General features: G+C 40.5%; 1 protein-coding gene across 1 annotated transcript; it reads right to left on the reverse strand.

Moving 5' to 3' along the window:
- Window positions 1–759: 759 nt before the first annotated feature.
- Window positions 760–16454, reverse strand: LOC111883722 (uncharacterized). Its single transcript, XM_052765120.1, has 2 exons — window positions 15697–16454; window positions 760–886 (listed from the first exon to the last, which is right to left on the reverse strand). The coding sequence occupies exons 1-2, from the start codon at window positions 16452–16454 to the stop codon at window positions 760–762; spliced, it is 885 nt and encodes a 294-aa protein (XP_052621080.1).
- Between the last annotated feature and the right edge of the window lie 5817 nt (window positions 16455–22271).

A 22271-nucleotide genomic window follows, 5' to 3' on the forward strand; every position in this document is an offset into this window, starting at 1 on the left:
TTCAAGGCAATCAAGAAGACAAAGAAGGAATCAAAAAGCGATCATGAACCACTCTTTGTTAAAACTTAACACATAAATCTTAGGAAGCAATATTAAAAAACCAAATTGCCCATATAAATATCCGTCTAAAATTAATATTTTGACCGTTACCCACTTTTTTTAGAAGAACGTGAATAAAGATTTAAAATGTTAACCTGGAGGTCTTTAGAAGATCGTATAATATCACCGTACGGAAATTATATGAACTTATAAAATTCTAGTGCTCAAAATGACCATTATCACCGTAAACAGCTTTAGTAACTCGACTTCATGATGCATCGCTGCCTTCAATGAAGCGTCATGTCCATCTAAAAAGAAAATATCTATCAAAAGCAAACAACTGAAAATGCCAATCTTTTCTTGCCAAGACTTTTTCCAACTAAGCCACAATAACTTCTTTTCACCGAAACCACCTTTATAAAAGAAGCTACTTCTAAGAGACTCCAGAAATATAATGACACTAACGGATCGTTAAAAAGGGACATATAATAAATCTCCATACTTCCCAAAATTAACTTGAGAAGTGTCAATCGACCACCACCCACGGAAAGAGTTTTGGCATTCCAATTAGAAAGTTTTTTTCGTGAACTTCTTAATAACCACCTTCCACATGTCAAAACAACACATACTCGTACCCGCATGTAAATGTGTAATCCAAGATATAAAAAACAACTTCACTTGCTTCATCAAATTTAACTCAAACCCAACGGAACCAATTAATCATGTGAGGTGGTAGAATTCATCAACATTCAATCCAACTCCTGTTAACTTACTTTTCTGTAACTTAATAGTAGATGTATTCTCGCGTAAAGCTACGATGACAAATAATTCTTCTGGTGAATAATTTCTTACAGAAAAATAATTATTAAATTTTATTATTAGTTATTAAGTCATAAAAAAATTACCACTTTTAAATAAAATATCTATTTGTATACCTTATATATATTGTTTATTTATACTATGGACATAAATTAATTAATAACAATATTTAATTTAACAAATATAAATTAATTTATATATATATGACTTTCTTTTTTGTTACGAATTGAATTTATTAATAACATTACTTATTCATGTCTTTCATATTTTTGGCAACTAGTAATGATTTATTTATGCATAATTGATTTGTACGAAAGAGTTTGTAACTTATACCTCTTAAAATTCAAGATATGATGAATATGCTTTATAATATAATATGGATATAAATATAGATATAGATATAGATTTAGAATATATGCTAATTGAAAACACCTAAGAATTCTTATAATGCTCCTGAAATTGTCAACATTCCACGTTCCAAGAAAAATCACACCGTCTGTGTAAAAGTAAGGGTAAATAAGTAACTTTGCATACCCCACTTTAGCACCTCAAAAAAAAATCCTATAAAAAATCACTTCTTGCAAAAAGCAATATAAAGACCTTCCATGGTAATAATAGAAATAAATGTGATATAGGGTATCTTTGAGAAGACCTTTTGAATTTTCAACTCTCTTACTAAGGATCCTTTAAGAAGAAATGAAGTCATTAAGGATTCAAGATAAGCTCAATTACATACTCTCCATATCAAACCAAAACCCATTTTTGTTACATTTCATCCAAGAAATACAAAGACACCCTCCATAATTTACGTCCATTGATGAACATGGATTGCTCAATACTAACTACTTATGTTAGAACACTAGAGAAACTGTTAGCAAAAACTTTACATATAGTTTTTTATTGACATCTAATAAGGTTGATTAACCTATAATCTTTAATTACTTAGAAAATTAGCTTTTAGGAATGTGATAAATGAATGACGGATTAAACCTAATATATAACAAAATGTATTCATGCAAGCACTGTAACAACCTAAATTTCCAAATAAAATTTTTGTTTTTAATTAATCAAAACATTACCATAAAATATGAAATATCAATGACAACCGTTTTCAAAACCCATAACGTCAACATTTAATTTGTAACATCCTGATTGATCATTTATGAATTTTGAGTTTTATTCGTGGAGCTTTGAGGTTGTGATGTGTCGCTAGAAGCGTAGGGCTTCTCACCACCTTTTCGGGGATATAAGGTTCATTGGAAACAGACTTGTAACGAAGAAGCTACGATAGTTTGAAGTTTTGGCAAGTTTAGTCCTCATTGTGAAATGTGTGGCAATTGAGTACGCGGGGCGTAATTATGTGTACGATCAGCGTACTCATGTGCGTGGAAGGAACGCGGAGGCCGCCTAGTACGTTGGGCGTACCAGAGGGTACGCTGGATATACTAGGTCCTGAAAGAAACCCTAATGTTTTCGAGTATCCCTATTTAAGGAACATTATGTGTTCATATCCAGCCACCATTTCTAGCATCCTACTTCTATGAAAACCCCTAAATCTCGTTTCTTAGCTTGTGTGAGCAATGGAGGCCTATGGAGTAATCTTGTGGGATTCTTTTGTGAAGAAGGAACTTTGAAGGAAGAAAGAGTTGACATTCTAGCTTTTGGATATGAGTTTACTTGTGGGTAGAGCAACATTATGAGACTGGGAATAGACAAGCGGGTCAGGTACAGGAGTTGCTTACTCTACTTGCAAGGTGAGTCTTCTTACTGTACTTTACTTAGAATGGTAATCTTTGTGTGACCGGAGGGCCTTATGTGTTTATATTGAGTATTGTGATATCCTGCATCATGTGTTTGTGATTTATGTTGTATATTATTCTGAGATTTATTTAGTTAGGATCGGAGGGTCGACCCGAGTTGTGGGACCCAAGGGTCCCACTAAGACACATTGACCGGAGGGTCTTATTTGAGCATAGCTATAAGAGGCTAATGAGATATGTGTGGTATTTTGGGGACTCACTAAGCTTCGTGCTTACTGTGTTATGTGTTATGTGTTTCAAGTACTTCTCAGAATCACGGGAAGGTGTCGTCTTGATTGTACACACAAGACTGAGTTGTATTTTGTGGATCTTGGATTTTTTTTATTATTGACATGTGGTTGATAAATTGAGATTTTGTGATTTATGCTAATGATATTAATGTGATTTTTAAATGAAAATTTTGTTTGAAAATTTACGAAGTTACAAGTTGGTATTAGAGCCTTGGTTTGAGGGATTCGGATGCACCTTCGCGTATGTCTGGACTCAAACTGAGGATTTGTGTAACGCCCCGATCCTCACGTATTAATTAATTAAGAATTTGTGGATGAAGCTCTACTCGACGAGTTGGTCGACCCACTCGTCGAGTAGCAGCGGGGTGAGAACACGTGTTTAGCGACCTACTCGGCGAGTCCATTTTGGGACTCGGCGAGTAGGAGCTGGCAGATGAAACCCTAAATCTCGGGGTTTGCACCCCTATTTAAAGGAGCCTCAGCCTCCTTTGGGCCTCCTTATAGTCTTTGAGAGCCCTTAAAACCCTAATTCGTGTGTGTGTGCCTTGGTGTGGGTTTGAAGCTTGGAAAAAAGGATCTTGGAAGAAGGAAGCTAAGAGTGCAAAGGAAATTGGAGCAAGAAAGGAGTGGGAAGCGGGTTTTGCTTCAGCTAGCATCTTTTGAAGGTATCAAAGTGACATTCTTACTTCCTTTTCTTCCCTTTTGTTAAGTTCTTGGGCTTTTTATGGATTTTCAAGTTAGGATGATGAGCTATGGGCTAGATCTGAAGTTGTAACTTTAGATCTGGACCCTCCTTGGATACTAGAGTCATAAAGTTGTTGTATTAATTGTGGTAGAAGTCCCTCTTGGACTTGGAGCTCCATTAAGAACTTAAAATAGACATTTGGAGCCTTTATAACCATGCATGCACGTAAAGTTTGCAACTTTACGTGGTAAGTATGCCCTAGAAGCTTGGATTTGTGATTTGGAGCCGTTGCATGGCTCAAAACAAGTATGTATGGAAAGAGAACTGGATGGACTCGGCGAGTCGCAAGGATGACTCGACGAGTCACATGAAGATGGTCATTGAACTCGGCGAGTTGGATGAACAACTCGGTGAGTCCGATGAAGATCACCATAAAACTCGATGAGTTGAAGAACAACTCGGCGAGTCGGATGGCTTTTTCCTAGGATAGGCATGCGTGTGTACCCGTCGAGTTGCAAGGAGGAAACTCGACGGGTGGCCTTAAGGATTGATCGGGATTCGAAGGAACTCGACGAGTCACTCCGATGACTCGGCGAGTTGGAATGTGCTCCATGGACTCGGCGAGTGGCAGAGTGCACTTGGCGAGTTGAGGTCAACATGGACTATTGACCTTGACTGAGGACTTTGACCTTGATCAGGAATTGCTAAGAGGTTATGGGGTGTCTCATAAGAGTAAGAACTTATGAGTATATTATGCTATGGTTATAGGTGGTAGAACCGGTGTCGAGTGATCCGATAGTTGGAGTTTGCATTCAAATCGACATCTGTAAGGTGAGTTATCCTCACTATATTGATAGAGTCTACGACACCAAGGCCGGCCCTTTATGATTTACGTCCTGGTTTAGGATGGTTGCTTTGTTATTGCCATGTTAGATTTCATCCTGGTTTAGGATGGGTGTTATGTTATTGCTATGATAGAATTCATCATGTTTAGGATGGTTGTTATGCTAGAGATCGGTTAGATCGGTTGTCATGGTATGCTACATATGATACTGATCTGTTAAGATCGGAATCAGGATAGATAGTATGTTATGCTTATATGATCCGTAAGGATTGGTATGTTAGTGACCTGTTAGGTCGATGCTCTAGTTACGAGTGAGACCCTATGATTGATGGTTAATGAGACATATATGTTTGCTATGTGTATGTGCCAGTATATGATAGTATGCATACATGGTTAGTGGATTGTTGGTTGGGTTGAGGCGGTCTTGGTTTGTGCTGAAGGCCAACACACCCTCTAAGCGGTCCGGGAGACTGTAGGCCCACGCGGTGGACCAGTCATGTCGAAGGCTTGAGATGGATTCAGATGGACTATAGGCCCAGTAGGGCGGACCAGTCCGACCGATGGCCCAGTATGTATGTTGTTTGATTGATTGTTATGGCTATGGTTTCTGCCAGAGTGGTATTGGTATTTTGGGGGTAGCTCACTAAGCCCTCGGGCTTACAGTTTTCAGTTTATTGTTTTAGGTACTTCAGGAGACCGAGGGAAGCCGAAGGCATGACCGTACCGCTCCACATCCTGATGATCTATTTTGGGACACTCTGATGATAAATGAATTGGAAATGCTTTGTAAAAACAATTACTATTTGACTCTTTTGTTAATATTAAAAGTTTAAATTTGGCATAAATTTTATGGGTGTTGCAATTTGAGAAAAGTTTTAAAGAAATGATTTTCTAAAACGAGTAAGATTTTCTATGAGAAAAATGAGAAGCAACTATGTGTACAATCAGCCAGAGCCCGAACGGTGATTTCCAAAAATACCTAAACTGTGTACTTTATGAGATATTTATGAGATGTTTATGAGAAATTAGAATTGCATGCTAGAGCATAGGCTAGGTATTTCAGATTCTAGGGCTAGAGTTGCCCGATTTGTAATGCCTTAGCCTAGGAGATGTTGCTATCTATTATTTTCTCTATGAATGTGTTGAGTAAGAGTACCTAGCAGGAATCTTTGAGAGAGAGAGAGAGAGCTTTAAGTAGTGGGGTAATCTAGGAAATATACCTAGATGAGCATTTGAGGAGTCTACTAAGATGTGTGATTAGATAACATGAGAGGTAAGATAACCTGAGTTCGGTGATGCCTTTGGAGTTGTGAATACAACAAGTGGAGTTGTGTGCTCGAGTAGTGTTTTGTGCTGGTGGAGGTCATTCGATGCTCGAATGTTGCTTGCTTCATGGTTTGTGGAACTCTTAATGATGGGAGTCAGCTACTAAGTAAATATGACGATATTCAAGAGGTAGATGGCTGGCATCATAAGGAGTTCTTTAGTAGCTGATGAAAGAGAAGTGTGAGAACCTAGGAAGAGCCTAGGGAGTGACCTTAGTCAGATGAGTACGCTGATAGAGGAGAGTAATCACTGGAGAGAGACCAGGTATAACAGGATTGGTTATTGAGAATGTTGAGCAGCTACTTAGGAAATCTGGGACGATCCGTGTGGAGAGTATGGGTAGATGTGGCAGGTAATATGGGACTGTACTACTGAAAGCAGAGGACCCATACTCAGAGAGAATTCCAGGAGTTCTAGGTAGCAGATTGAGGGGAGATAACATGGTTTGAGTACCATGATTCGTAGCAGATAGTGCTTCTGACTTTACTAGTTGTCCCGTTGTGATTGTTTAGACTGAGAACTGATATGATAGAGTGTGGGGCCAGAGGTCCATGTCGAGCAAGCTTTAATTAGATCGTACCTTGAGGGGGAAATTGAGTTAGTTTCCAAGATATTTTACTAGTGAGATGCCGGATGGAGTCGCAAGACTCATGGATGAGTAGAAATGGTGCTTATGGAGGATTGCGGTCTGAGTTAAGCAATCAGACGATAGTTGAGATGTCACTTTCTGTGACCAGAGTTGCGCTATTTCTGTTTCCTATGAGAAGCAGAAGATATATTGAGCTTCCGATTTCTGAGTTTGGAGGTAAACCCCATGGGGTAGCATATGGTTGCGACCTTTTCACTAGAGTATTTAGGCAGTATGTCTATTGCGAGGCATTTCTTATACCATGAGAGAGTCATCAGTAGGGACTAAAATGGATGAGGACAAGGTTATACCTTCATTGAGTATAGTAAGGTATAATCAGTAGTAGCTCCAGGTTCAAGGGGAACGTAGCGGGGGGTGGCCCTCGTGGGTTATATCGGACATCGAGAAGGGGAGTGAGGTCTCTTACTTCCATGATAATTCTCATGATGGAAATTTGGATGAGGGGTCGAAGATGAGGAGTGTGATAGTTCTTATTTTCAGACTGAGAGTCATGGCTACTGCGAGACAATTGAGATGTCTGGCAGTGTGTCGTTATGAGATTTTAGATGACTAATGGCAGTCACGTTGGGTAGTTTCTAAGGATTTCATCTGAGATTCGGGATATTTGGAGTCGCTTGGTCTCTATCGGTAAGGTCATCAAGTGTTACGTAGTACGTTCCAAGAGTCAAGTGAAACAGTCTGTGGAGTAGACTGTTGGTATGGCAATTGGTGATGGTTCGACCCTGAGTGGGGGAGAACTAGGTATTTTATTGAAAGGATCAGAGATTTGTTCAATTGCGGTTAAAGAACTTGTTATGGAGATCTACGGTATGGATTCATGAGACTTGGGTTATTGAGGGATAAGGCAAGGTGCGGAGCAAGAAAATGCATGTTGCACATGTTCAGGAAAGGATGGGTGTATTCATGACGAGTACCCGTTGGTCAGGGACCTTATGGTGGTTAAGAACACTTCGAGGTTGTAATGGTTGAGTTCAAGGTGGTTGGCTCGTTAAGGATAGTTTCAACGGTTGAGAATTTCTAGTTTGATGTACGGGTTGTTATGTGCACTTTGGGAAGGGTAGAAGTTGATTGGCAACCAACTTCAGAGTCGGTGTGAGTATACTTGCATGGGTTTTTGAGCAATATTGGATGGGGTTTCGGATTGTCGTCAACGTATTTTGATTCAGTGACGATTACTCTGTGTTTCAAATTGAGGGTTGGAGTATTTCGAAGTTACGAGTTGTGTGAGAGGAAGATCAGTGGTCGAGGCAAGACATTGTGAGATTCTGAGAGGGTGCATAGCGGTATCCGAGTATGATGTCGTGAGTGGGGGATCAGTGGTTGAGCCAAGACATCGTGAGGTTCTGTGATAGTGTACCGAGGTATCTGAGCATGATGCCCTAAATTTTCGGATTATTTTGAGACTTGAGTTATGAGATCGCAAGTGGGGTACCAAGTGACTATGGTTCCAGTAGGAGCCCATCAGCTATTTGTCATCAAACGAGATTATCCAAGAATGTGATTTGCAGCGAGAGAAAGTGTTTTGTCACGATGGTTATCATCAGGAGTAGTGATGCTTAACCTGGGTGGGTGTGTGTACCTATCTATGTTGGATCGTGGAGTATTCGATAGTGAACTCAGTAGGGTGATGAATCGAGGATGAGATTATGGGGGTGTTAAGAGAGTGAGTAGATCCGAGTGGGAGTAATCACTTGAGTCTATCAGGGAAAAACCATGGGGTGAGCCCCTGGCGAGCAAGAGAGTATTGTGAAACTGCAGGGAGCCGTAGCTTTAACTGGCTAGCGAGAGAGTATTCTGAAATTGCGGGGAGCCATAGCTTTCACTGGCGAGCAAGAGAGTATTTTGAGACTGCGGGGAGTCGTAGCTTTCACTGGCGAGCGAGAGAGTATTATGAAACTGCAGGGAGCCATAGCTTTCACTGGCGAGTGAGAGAGTATTGTGAAACTGCGGGGAGCCGTAGCTTTTGTCACACCTCGAAACCGAAGGCAGAATCGTTCCGGGGCGGAGGTGACTTCATGTTGAATATCATAACCAATGTACATAGTAAGCAAAGTAAACAACCATTACATTACATATGAAATATTACAATTGTTTGATAAACCAAGTGTTACAAGTATGATACATATGTATATATATGAACAAAAGTAAGACGTGTCTTCTACGTATTCCGTTTTTGCCAAAAGGATCATCGGGTACCTGTCTAATGCGGACCTGAGAATACAAGCAGTTTGAAAATCAGCATAAAGCTGGTGAGTTCATAAGTGGTTTGTTTTCTGAAAATGTATAAGTTTTCCTTTCGGTTTCTGAAAAAGTTATGTATCCAAGAAAATCCCATATTTTCTTATATGTAAAGTTTAGTCATCTGTTTTGTTACACGATTCTGGTTATGAACAACTGTTATCCTAGGAAAATCCCATATTTTCCTAAAAGTTGGTTACCAATCTGAAATGTAATGTAAAAGATGTATACTGAAAACCTGATTATCCTTGTGAAAAGTATTAGTTTTAACACGTATATAAAATTAATAAGTACAAAGTAAACTAGTTACTGAATCCATTATTACTAACAAGTAAATCTCTGTTATCCAAATTGCGGGTTCCATAACCATACGATAGAGTAGATATGGCAATAAGTAGTCCAAATCACTTTATGACTTTCATCACCCTTGAACCTTTCGGTTCGGCTGTAGCTAGCAGCCAGGTGCGGGGTAGTCAGCCCCGTATAGATCTATACACTCAAGTCACGCTCCCTATCTAAGAGATTCTGGTTACAGAAGCGGTCCTCCACTCGCGTATCTCTGTGGAGTGTTCCCGAGGATGTGTCTCCAATTTATAGGAATAACAAATTTACTAGTAATAATACAGAAATATCCTGTTACAAACGATGATCCCCCACTCGCGTATCTCTATGGAGTGTTACAGAGGACAAAAAAATGTACTAGGTTTCATGTTCAAAGTTCAAAGGTTATGCTTTTAACTGTTATAATGTGGAAAACCATTTGTGAAAATATAAAATACAACATTTTATAACGTTTTTCACGAATAATAGGATAATGTGTTATGCAAATTCAAACGGTTGTTTGTTACGACTGTCAGTGTTAAAAGCATATGAAGCATGAAAGATAACATATGTAAAACAAGTTTTGAGTACAAGTATTCCTTGGACTTTGCTTGTATTCCCCCTAAAAACAGTGAAAAACATTGAAAAAGGGTAGGGGTATGAACTCACCAGGCGAGAAAACGTGACGGATTGGATGCTAAGTGTCGGTTCGGGGCTTGATAACGCGCGAGGTTCCTATGTAATATGAAATGATATAAAAATGCATCTAATTAGACTTTAAATCACTAATTATATATGATTTTACACTCCAAGACGCAAAAACACTTCAAATCAAGTGTTTGGAGTGACCCGGGTGACATCTACGGACGTAAAGGGTTTAGATAATGAGTTTGCTCTTCAAGAATAAACTCCTTAGGGAGTTTACGGCCCTAAGACTATGACCACATGAGTTCACGGCCGTGAACTCATGGTTGGTGTGTTTTAAGGTGCTAAATGGTCAAATATCACTTGGGGAAAGTTGCTAGGATTTAATCTAAGGCATAGGAAGAAGTTAAACCACCAAAGGAACCATAAAAGGGAGTTTACGGCCCTAAACTAGGAGTTTAAGGCTGTAAGCTCCTATACCTTTCTTCTCTAAATGATTTGGTGGCCTTAGATTAATCACATGTGATTCAAACTAATTTTACAAGCCTTAGAATGGATTTAGGGCATCATTTGAGTAGTGTATATGAGTTTACGGCCCAAGAACCCATCCTTAGGGGGTTTACAGCCGTGAAATCCTATAGAGAAGGTTTTCATCTTATTTAAGGCCCCTAAATCAATTGTGGTTGGTTCTAGACTTTAATCCAAGGCTATTGGTGTGTTTAAGTGGCATTTAAACACTTGAAATTGAGTTTACTACCCATGATAATTAGTTTACGGCCCAAGCATGTTCTTGGGTAGTAAACTCATGTTTACTCCCCAAATTTTAGTTCAAGTTGTTCTAAGTCAAATCCATTAAGTCCTTAATTCGAATCCAAGCTGCATAAGTGATTTAGGAGGGTTTTTAGGCTCTAAAACCCAACTTATATGTGTTCACGGACCAAGAGCATTCCAGGGCCGTAAACACATTGTTATGGTCCTAAATCATAGATTGATCATGGATTTGGAAGCTAGAAAGGTTGTACAACAAGTTAGGAAGGTTACCTTGATGATTTGGAGCTTTAATTTGATGATTTTGGACCTAAAGCTTGGATTTGAGGAGAGAGGTTAGAGAGAGAGTAGTGAGAGAGTGAAAAAGATTCAAAATGAAGTCGTTTGGGCTTTAAATATGTTCTAAGTTCGGGACACAGTGGAATTCTACCCGATACCGACGTTTGACGTGGCTTTTGGTCGCACCCGATCAAGTTGCCGTAACCCGATATGGTCGATGCTAGAATTTTGTGACACCCAATTTTTTTTGCAAAAATTTTAAACTTTTAAAACCCATCTTAAATTAAATTAAAACAACTGAAATAGTCATAACATAATCCATCAACTTAATAACCATATAAAATAAGTGCGGAAGTAATAATAATAATAAGGTCCCAACAAAATAACTAGTAGCGATGTCCCGATGCTCCATGTCAAGCCTTAGCCTCTTTAATCTTAACACCTGAAAAGTTATAAGGGAAAAACGTAAGCACGAAGCTTAGTGATTTCAAAAACAGACATTGTACTAACATTCATATTTACTAGCCCTAATCCATTTTCCAATTATAATGATAAATACAAAGAACGAATCAATGTCTATATTACGAGAAGGACTTGTAGGTTTGAACCGCACCGGGAAGATCCCGTATCATTTGGCCCTAATCACCGCACCTCACGAAGAGTATTACGTTGGTGATCTTACCTACCCACCGCACCGGTAAATCCGTATCCTTTGGTGGTGTCCCCATATCCATAATTAGTTACATACAGTGCACATGTACGAATTAAAACAATACTTATATAGTATCAATTCAAATAATCACACACGAGCTAACTAGCAAACACAATCATCAATACAAAGGTGTGAGAGAACTCACCTTGAGTGAGTATTAAGGATGGCTAACAATCAAATAATGCTACCAAGCTTGAGCAAACTTCAAAACCTCGCCTAAGAAGGACTAAAGGTTAGAAACGAGAAGTAATGAAGCTATGAGTTGAGAAAAGAGTAATCACAGCAAGGTCTCTAAAACAGACCTGCTGTTCAAAACGGATTTACTCCAAAATCTAAAACAGAAACATAGTTTTAACTAAATTTTATAGGAAACTATGATTGCTCAGGATTCCATAACTATAAAGAACTCATTCTAAATCCAAAAGATGAATTAAATATGAATTTTACAAAATGGTGTATCACTTCTGTCTCCAACAATACAGTCAAGTGATGTTGGCCAATTCTACCCAACTTGTGAGTAGAATTCGTCCAAAAGAAAATTAATAGAAGTAAAGGACATACAAGTGAAAGTCTCAGAGTTGGAATTGAATGAAAAGCATCTCTCAAACTCCAGATATAAAATTCACATTGTGGACAATCACAGCACTAGAAAAAGCTGGTGACTGCCCACTGACCTGGAGTGTGGATCCATTCTAACCAATTTATAATTGGAAATAACACCCCATATTCTCCAGATCTTAAATTCATAATATAAGGAACATATAGAAACTTGGAATCACTCTGGATCCTTTTCCAAGCCTTAGAAATGATGAAAACAAAATGACATATCAGAACAGACCCGGATCAGACCTAACAGAAAAGATTCCATTCTTTCACATAGATAAAGCCCTTATAAGTGAGGTTGGCCTTGTTAATAAAGTTAGACAACTCAATTTTTGAACTTTTGGAACTGGTTTGGGGTCCTTTTGAGTTCTAGATCTCCAGATATGATTTTTACAAAATGACTACAGATCTGATGGAAAACAGAATCGTAGCCACCCGTGATTCCTTTTTGGCTTATCCATCCTTCTCCTTTTGAAACACATTTTAAGATGTGTTCATCATCCCAATTCAGTCCCCATGATAATGGTGGTACTAAAAAGGGTTAGGGATCATTAGGATTTCATTTAGCCACAAGGATGTAATAATAATCAACATGAAAATAAACATAAGCACATAAAATCATCATTCTCCCTTTTAGGGTTTCCATGATCTTTTGCCACATGTAATCCCCTAGATCCATCATCCACCATATATGGGGTGAAGATAGGATCTTGAGATGATGTATAACATACAATTACAATAAAATAAGAAAGAGAAGAGGTGAAGATGAAATCATAAAACTAGAACAAGGTTATGAATCAAGTCGTAAGAAAGGATAAGGAGGTTCATACCAATACGAATCAAGGCTGGAAATGAACAAGAATTAAGCTCCAAACAGCCACTTGGCTGCTCTTGATCCCAAAGAGAGAGAGAGGGACGATTTTTGAGAGAGAGGGAGGGTTTAGAGTGTTTTCCTTGTGTGTGTTCCAAATGATTCAATTTACACATTAAGTACTATTAACTAGATGGACTTTGCAAATAGGCTCATAGCCCATGGACTTCAATAAAAGGAGTTTACAAGATGATCAAAAGAGTCCAATAACATAAGAAATTAGACATTGGTTAAATAAATTAACCCAAGGTTACAAGGATAATTAAATTAAAATAACCAAACGTACCGAGAAAACCCGGGGCGTTACAACTCTCCCCCACTAAGAACGGACTTCGTCCTCGAAGTCAACACCTAGAAACAGATCCGGATAATGAGCCCGCATCTCGCATTCCGGTTCCCAATTCCATTTCGAACCCTTCCTATGTTGCCACTGCACTTTAACCAGGTTTATAGTCTTGTTGCGAAGAGCTTTCGTCTTTCGTTCTAAAATAGCGATTGGTTTCTCAACATAATTGAGACGCTCGTCAATTTGTATGTCCTCCAGTGGTATCACAACGGTCTCATCAACAACACATTTTCGTAACTGAGACACGTGGAACGTATTATGAATTAGACTAAGCTCGTCAGGAAGCTCTAAATGGTAACCCACCTTCCCCACACGAGCTATGACCTTGTAGGGTCCAATGAATCGGGGTTTGAGCTTTCCCCGCTTCCGAAATCGAATCACACCTTTCCAGGGGGAAACTTTAAGCAACACATAATCTCCCACCTGGAACTCAAGATTGGAGCGTCTTTTGTCGGCATAACTTTTCTGACGACTGCTCGCTGTGACCAAATGATCCCGAATCACTTGGATTTTCTCCGTAGTCTGTAGCACGATATCGGTACTCCCAAGTACCCTCTGCCCAACCTCGCCCCAACAAACGGGCGTCCTGCACTTCCTCCCGTACAAGGCTTCATACGGAGGCATTTTAATGCTCGAGTGATAGCTGTTGTTATAAGAAAACTCAGCTAGATGTAGATGGTCATCCCAACTACCCCCAAAATCAATCGCGCACGCCCTAAGCATGTCCTCCAAGGTCTGAATCGTCCGCTCACTCTGCCCGTCTGTCTGCGGATGGAAGGCGGTACTAAAATGTAATCGTGTGCCCAATTCCTCTTGAAACTTCCTCCAGAACCGAGAGGTAAATCGGGTGTCTCGATCGGAGACGATAGAAACGGGCACCCCATGTAATGAGACAATCTCCCGAACAAAGATCTCGGCTAATTTCTCCGCCGATGAGCTCTCCTTTATAGCCAGAAAGTGAGCACTCTTAGTCAAACGATCAACAATCACCCATATCGTATCTGATCCTCAGGCAGTTCTAGGAAGTTTTGTAATGAAGTCCATGGTTAGATGCTCCCATTTCCATTCAGGAATCTCCAATGGTTGCAACTTCCCATGCGGTTTCTGGTGTTCCGCCTTGACCTTTCGACAGGTCATACATTCTTCCACAAATCGAGCCACATCATTCTTCATTCCATGCCACCAGTAAGCCTCATGAAGGTCCTGATACATTTTAGTAGCACCAGGATGGATAGAAAATTTTGACTTATGAGACTCATCCATTAGGGTTTTCCGATTTCCCCCGGTATATGGAACCCAAATCCTACCGTAGCGAGTCAGCAAACCACGCCCGTCTCGTTCCATCTTAGGCAACTCTTTCCCAATCTTCTCACGCCTGATGTTTTCCTCCAGTATTGCCGTCTTTTGGGCGTCCTGGATTAGATCTAACAAAGACGACACCATCGTGATCCGGAGACACTTAGCTCGAATCGGTTCGGCAGATTGTTTACGACTGAGAGCATCAGCTACCACATTAGCTTTACCGGGGTGGTAGTGAATTTCACAACCATAATCTTTTACCACATCCAACCCTCGGATCTGCCTCATATTCAAATCCCGCTGCTCGAACAAATATTTTAGACTCTTATGGTTAGTGTATATGATAAACTTCACTCCATAGAGATAGTGTCTCCAAATCTTAAGAGCGAAAACAACAGCCCCAAGCTCCAAATCATGAGTGGGGTAGTTTCGTTCGTGGGGTTTTAGCTGTCGGGAGGCATAGGCTATCACCCTATCTCGTTGCATTAACACGGCACCAAGACCTTGAAGCGATGCATCACAGTAAACCACCATATCCTCAACCCCATCAGGTAAGGCCAAAATCGGAGCATCACACAATCGTTTCCTTAGCTCATCAAACGCCAGCTGCTGCTCCGGGCCCCAAACGAAATTCATTGATTTCTTGGTCAATCGGGTGAGTGGTAAGGCGATTTTAGAGAAATTTTCAATGAACCTCCGGTAATAACCGGCTAAACCCAAGAAACTGCGAATTTCAGAAGGTGTTTTTGGAATCTTCCATTGTTTAACCGCATTAACCTTGGCTTGATCGTCCTTAATACCGTTTTCTCAATGTCAGAGGGTGAGTACGGAATGATGTTTTCTCAATGTCTTCTTCACGAACCCGCATCTGATGGTAACCGTAACGTAAATCAATCTTGGAAAACCAAGATGCTCCCTGAAGCTGATTGAAAAGATCGTCAATACGTGCCAACGGGTACCTATTCTTTATCGTGCGCTTGTTTAGCTCCCTATAATCAATACACATTCACTGGGATCCATCTTTCTTCTTCACAAAGAGAATAGGAGCACCCCAAGGCGAGCAACTTATCCGTATAAACCCTTTATCACTTAGTTCTTGAAGTTGATCTTGGAGCTCTTTCATTTCAGGTGGTGCCAAGCGGTAAGGAGATTTCGCTACCGGAGTCGCACCTGGCACCAAATCAATGCGAAACTCCACTTGCCGAATAGGTGGAAAGCCAGGGAGTTCCTCCAGAAAGACATCGCTGAAGTCGGAAATGATAGGAACGTCGTCTAGTGCTATAGCAGAAGAGCAAGAAGCCATAGCCAGGCGGGGAATGTCCCCCTGAATAATAAGTTCTCCACCTCTAGGGTTTCGAACACGAACTTGCTTCTTACGACAGTGGATTTCCGCATCAAACGCATCAAGCCAATCCATGCCTACGATAACGTAGAGCTCTCGCATCGCAATAGGGATAAGATCAATGGGGAATTCAACTCCAGAAAACTCGAGAGTGTAACCTCGATAAACATCGGTGACATAAATAGTGCGGTTGTCGACAACATCGACAACCATTGGGTGAGCCAATTTTCCGATACTACGCCCCAAACGATTAATAAACGTGTGAGATACAAAAGAATGGGTAGCACCGCTATCAAACATAACAACATCGGGCTTGGAATCTAGCAAATAAGTGTCTGCCAGTGTCGTTGTAATCACCGGCTCCTCCACAGTCATCTGGTGAGCACGACCTCGTGTCACCATAGTGGTTCCCTTAGAGGATGATGCAATTGCAGGATTTGTACCCCTGTCTCCTTTACCAGTCTTCAACTTCGGGCATTCAGGCTTCTTGTGTCCCGTCTCGTTGCAGTGATAGCAGACGGGAACTGCAGAAGTAATATGAGGTACTGCACTCGCAGGGGGATCCCTACAATTCTTCCAATGATGCCCTGGCTTTTTGCAGTTGTAGCATATCAACATATTTTTCTCGCCCTGAAGACGTCCTATACTCATACCTTGACTTACTACCCTGCTTTTGCGTTTTCTGGGCATCTCTGGATGTCTTGGAAGAGGTGTCATTGGCCTTCCTCTTGGACTGGGTCTGCAACTCGATTTCCCTCCTCCTCGCTACATTCATGATTGCAGATAAAGTCGAGAACTCCTGCATGCTAACGAATTCCCGAATCTCGATATGTAGGATGGCCGTGTACCGGCTGACTAACCAGGCCGCGTTCCCAGCAAACGAGGGGAAAAAAGATAGCATCTCCAAGAACTTGGCGTTCAGGTCACTAACGGATTCAGTAGTCTGCTGTAAGGCCATGAACTCTTGCTGCATCCGCTGCTGCTCCACCTTAGGCACATATTGTGCCTCGAACCTCTCCACAAATTGGGCCCAAGACATGGCCCTCACTTAGTCTTCGTTCAATAGAGCGGTGATGGTGTTCCACTATGTCTTTCCCCTTTTTCACAGCTGATTCATGGCGATCACTGCTTTGTACTAGTTCGGACACCCAACACTTATGAAGGCGCCCTCAACATCTGACACCCAGGGCTTAGTAGCAACTGGGTCGGATTCACCATTCCAAAGAGGAGAGCTACACTTGTTGAACTTCTCGAAGCAGTATGCCGAATCCTGAACAGGCAGAGACAGTAACGCCGCTCATCCAGAAGAGCACCGAATTGGTTGATTATGTCGTTGGTCACACCCGGGATTAGTTCGTTGAAACCGTTATTGAATTCCTCAACGACAATATCCCTAACTTGCTCCATTTGGAGCTGATTAAGTCGAGCAGGCGGAGCCATTGGTATCCACAGAAGAAGGAAAATCTTAGAAACAATTCAGCCTAGATATTTCTAGGAAGACAAAACACTCAGCTTGCCGAAAATTTTTCAACCTTGCCCCGACTCGAAACCGGCACCAATGTTTCAAATAGTAGGGGCCCTTCTACTACCTTCCACACAAGTTCCAATTTCGCATTCGGGTCTAGTTTCAAAATTTCCAGTTCGCTCTAGCCGTTAATTTTACAACTCTCTCACATGTTAACACTAACTAAGTGTGTAATCTAATATTTTAAGGCTAGTAGAATCCAATTCATAGTCAACAATTTAACATAAACATTTAACATAAGAAATAAGGCTTACTTGGCTGGCTGACTGGTACACCGCGACATCTTTCACTACTAGTCTTCAGAAAGTTTGAAAAATATTTTAAAAAGAAAATAAACTCTTATAGAGCCTCAAATTTGAGTCTAGAACATCCACAAGAATGCCTAGTTCCCTCAAACTGTGGCTCTGATACCAACTTGTGACACCCAATTTTTTTTGCAAAAATTTTAAACTTTTAAAACCCATCTTAAATTAAATTAAAACAACTGAAATAGTCATAACATAATCCATCAACTTAATAACCATATAAAATAAGTGCGGAAGTAATAATAATAATAAGGTCCCAACAAAATAACTAGTAGCGATGTCCCGATGCTCCATGTCAAGCCTTAGCCTCTTTAATCTTAACACCTGAAAAGTTATAAGGGAAAAACGTAAGCACGAAGCTTAGTGAATTCAAACACAGACATTGTACTAACATTCATATTTACTAGCCCTAATCCATTTTCCAATTATAATGATAAAGACAAAGAACGAATCAATGTCTATATTACGAGAAGGACTTGTAGGTTTGAACCGCACCGGGAAGATCCCGTATCATTTGGCCCTAATCACCGCACCTCACGAAGAGTATTACGTTGGTGATCTTACCTACCCACCGCACCGGTAAATCCGTATCCTTTGGTGGTGTCCCCATATCCATAATTAGTTACATACAGTGCACATGTACGAATTAAAACAATACTTATATAGTATCAATTCAAATAATCACACACGAGCTAACTAGCAAACACAATCATCAATACAAAGGTGTGAGAGAACTCACCTTGAGTGAGTATTAAGGATGGCTAACAATCAAATAATGCTACCAAGCTTGAGCAAACTTCAAAACCTCGCCTAAGAAGGACTAAAGGTTAGAAACGAGAAGTAATGAAGCTATGAGTTGAGAAAAGAGTAATCACAGCAAGGTCTCTAAAACAGACCTGCTGTTCAAAACGGATTTACTCCAAAATCTAAAACAGAAACATAGTTTTAACAAAATTTTATAGGAAACTATGATTGCTCAGGATTCCATAACTATAAAGAACTCATTCTAAATCCAAAAGATGAATTAAATATGAATTTTACAAAATGGTGTATCACTTCTGTCTCCAACAATACAGTCAAGTGATGTTGGCCAATTCTACCCAACTTGTGAGTAGAATTCGTCCAAAAGAAAATTAATAGAAGTAAAGGACATACAAGTGAAAGTCTCAGAGTTGGAATTGAATGAAAAGCATCTCTCAAACTCCAGATATAAAATTCACATTGTGGACAATCACAGCACTAGAAAAAGCTGGTGACTGCCCACTGACCTGGAGTGTGGATCCATTCTAACCAATTTATAATTGGAAATAACACCCCATATTCTCCAGATCTTAAATTCATAATATAAGGAACATATAGAAACTTGGAATCACTCTGGATCCTTTTCCAAGCCTTAGAAATGATGAAAACAAAATGACATATCAGAACAGACCCGGATCAGACCTAACAGAAAAGATTCCATTCTTTCACATAGATAAAGCCCTTATAAGTGAGGTTGGCCTTGTTAATAAAGTTAGACAACTCAATTTTTGAACTTTTGGAACTGGTTTGGGGTCCTTTTGAGTTCTAGATCTCCAGATATGATTTTTACAAAATGACTACAGATCTGATGGAAAACAGAATCGTAGCCACCCGTGATTCCTTTTTGGCTTATCCATCCTTCTCCTTTTGAAACACATTTTAAGATGTGTTCATCATCCCAATTCAGTCCCCATGATAATGGTGGTACTAAAAAGGGTTAGGGATCATTAGGATTTCATTTAGCCACAAGGATGTAATAATAATCAACATGAAAATAAACATAAGCACATAAAATCATCATTCTCCCTTTTAGGGTTTCCATGATCTTTTGCCACATGTAATCCCCTAGATCCATCATCCACCATATATGGGGTGAAGATAGGATCTTGAGATGATGTATAACATACAATTACAATAAAATAAGAAAGAGAAGAGGTGAAGATGAAATCATAAAACTAGAACAAGGTTATGAATCAAGTCGTAAGAAAGGATAAGGAGGTTCATACCAATACGAATCAAGGCTGGAAATGAACAAGAATTAAGCTCCAAACAGCCCCTTGGCTGCTCTTGATCCCAAAGAGAGAGAGAGGGACGATTTTTGAGAGAGAGGGAGGGTTTAGAGTGTTTTCCTTGTGTGTGTTCCAAATGATTCAATTTACACATTAAGTACTATTAACTAGATGGACTTTGCAAATAGGCTCATAGCCCATGGACTTCAATAAAAGGAGTTTACAAGATGATCAAAAGAGTCCAATAACATAAGAAATTAGACATTGGTTAAATAAATTAACCCAAGGTTACAAGGATAATTAAATTAAAATAACCAAACGTACCGAGAAAACCCGGGGCGTTACAAATTTTTCCGATTACTAAAATGGGGTGTTATCATGAGTTTCTAATGTGTTTGGACACCCATTAAGTCATAATAGAAATCTCAAATCTATGACTTAATTCAATAACGTAAACGGAAACCAATTTGAAAACGACGAATTTATTAATGGAAAGGGTTACAAATGATGAAACGAACTTCGGGTTGTCACATTATCCCCCCGTTAGAGGGAATTTCGTCCCGAAATTCAGAATTAACGTACAAATCTTGGATCTGGAAAGAGATGCAGATACTTCTGTTTCATCGAATATTCACGCTCCCAAGTGAATTCCGGTCCCCGCTTGGCATTCCAGCGAACATTCACTATCGGGATGCGACTTTGTTTCGTGCGTTTGATCTCTCGATCCATGATTTCGATCGGTTCCTCCACGAAGCTCAAGTTTTCGTTGATCTCGATCTCGTCTAAGGGAATCACGAGGGTTTCATCGAAAAAACATTTTTACGGTTCGAGACGTGAAAGACGGGGTGGATGTTACTAAGCTCTTGAGGTAATTGAAGTTTATAGGCTACAGGACCGACCCTGGAGAGGATCTCAAATGTTCCAATATACCTAGGGTTAAGTTTCCCACGCTTTCCGAAGCGTACCATGCCTTTCCAAGGCGAGACCTTCAACAGGACATGGTCTCCAACCTGGAACTCTAGAGGTCTCCGTCGTGTATCAGCATAACTCTTCTGTTGATCTCGTGAGGTTTTCAGTCGTTCCCGGATTTGGATGATCTTTTCAGTGGTTTCACGAATGAGTTCAGGACCAGTGAGAGCACTGTCGGGGAATTGACTCTTGGCTAGTTGCGTGTCCCCTACCTCGGCCCAACACAAAGGGGATCTGCACTTTCGACCGTAGAGGGCCTCGAATGGGGCAGCCTTGATACTGGTGTGGTAACTGTTGTTATACGAGAACTCTATGAAAGGCAAATGTGTGTCCCACGACTTTCCAAAATCAATGACACATGCTCTCAGCATGTCTTCCAGGGTTTGGATAGTTCTTTCACTCTGTCCATCGGTCTGAGGATCATAGGCCGTACTCATGTCTAGTTTGGTTGCAAGAGCCTTCTGAAGAGACTGCCAAAATTTGGAGGTAAACCTGCTATCTCGATCAGATATAATGGATGCAGGTACACCGTGCAGTCGGACTACCTCTTGGATGTAGATTCGCGTGAGTCTTTCCATCTTGAATGATTCTTTGATCGGAATGAAGTGAGCGGATTTTGTCAAACGATTGACAATTACTCAAATGGTATCGTACCCACTCGGAGATTTGGGTAACTTGGTGATGAAATCCATGGTAATCATCTCCCATTTCCACTCAGGTATTTCGGACTGCTGGAGTAGACCCGAGGGTTTCTGATACTCGAATTTCACCTTGGCGCAAGTTAAGCACTTGCCCATGAAAATAGCGATCTCGGCTTTCATGTTTGGCCACCAATAGTCTCTTGAGATCCAGGTACATCTTATCTGAACCTGGGTGAGCAGAGTATTTTGTCTTGTGCGCTTCTTCCATGACAATCTACATGAATCCTCCGAACTTTGGGATACATATTCGGTCCATGAAACAGTAGACTACGTCACCTCTAATCTGAAGTTTCTTGTCTATTCCCCTCAAGGCTTCGCTTGACACGTTCTCGGATTTGAGAGCTTCTAATTGGGCTTCTCGGATTTGCATGGATAAATGGGAATGGATAGTCATCTTCGGCGTCTTCACTTTTCGGCTTGAACTATCCTTTAGGCTAAGGGCATCTGCCACCACATTGGCCGTGCCGAGATGGTAGCGGATTTCACACTCATAGTCGCTGAGTAGCTCTACCCATCACCGTTGCCTCATGTTTAAGTCCTTCTGATTGAAGATGTGCTTCAGGCTCTTATGGTAAGTGAAAATCGTACACTTGGTCCCATAGAGATAATGTCTCCAAATCTTCAGTGCAAAGACTACGGCTCCTAGTTCCAAGTCATGAGTGGTATAGTTGACCTCGTGTGACTTCAGTTGTCTCGAGGTATATGCAATTGCTTTTCCTCTTTGCATAAGCACACAGCCTAAGCCCTGATTTGACGCATCACAATAGACAATGAAGTCCTTCGTTCCTTCGGGCAGGGACAGAACAGGCGCGCTGCACAAGGCTTGCTTTAATGTTTGGAATGCAGATTCTTTCTTTTCACTCCAATAAAAGGGTACACCTTTCTATGTTAGAGTGGTTAGAGGT

Source organism: Lactuca sativa, chromosome 6 (assembly GCF_002870075.4).
Source record: "Lactuca sativa cultivar Salinas chromosome 6, Lsat_Salinas_v11, whole genome shotgun sequence".
Lineage (NCBI taxonomy): Eukaryota > Viridiplantae > Streptophyta > Magnoliopsida > Asterales > Asteraceae > Lactuca > Lactuca sativa.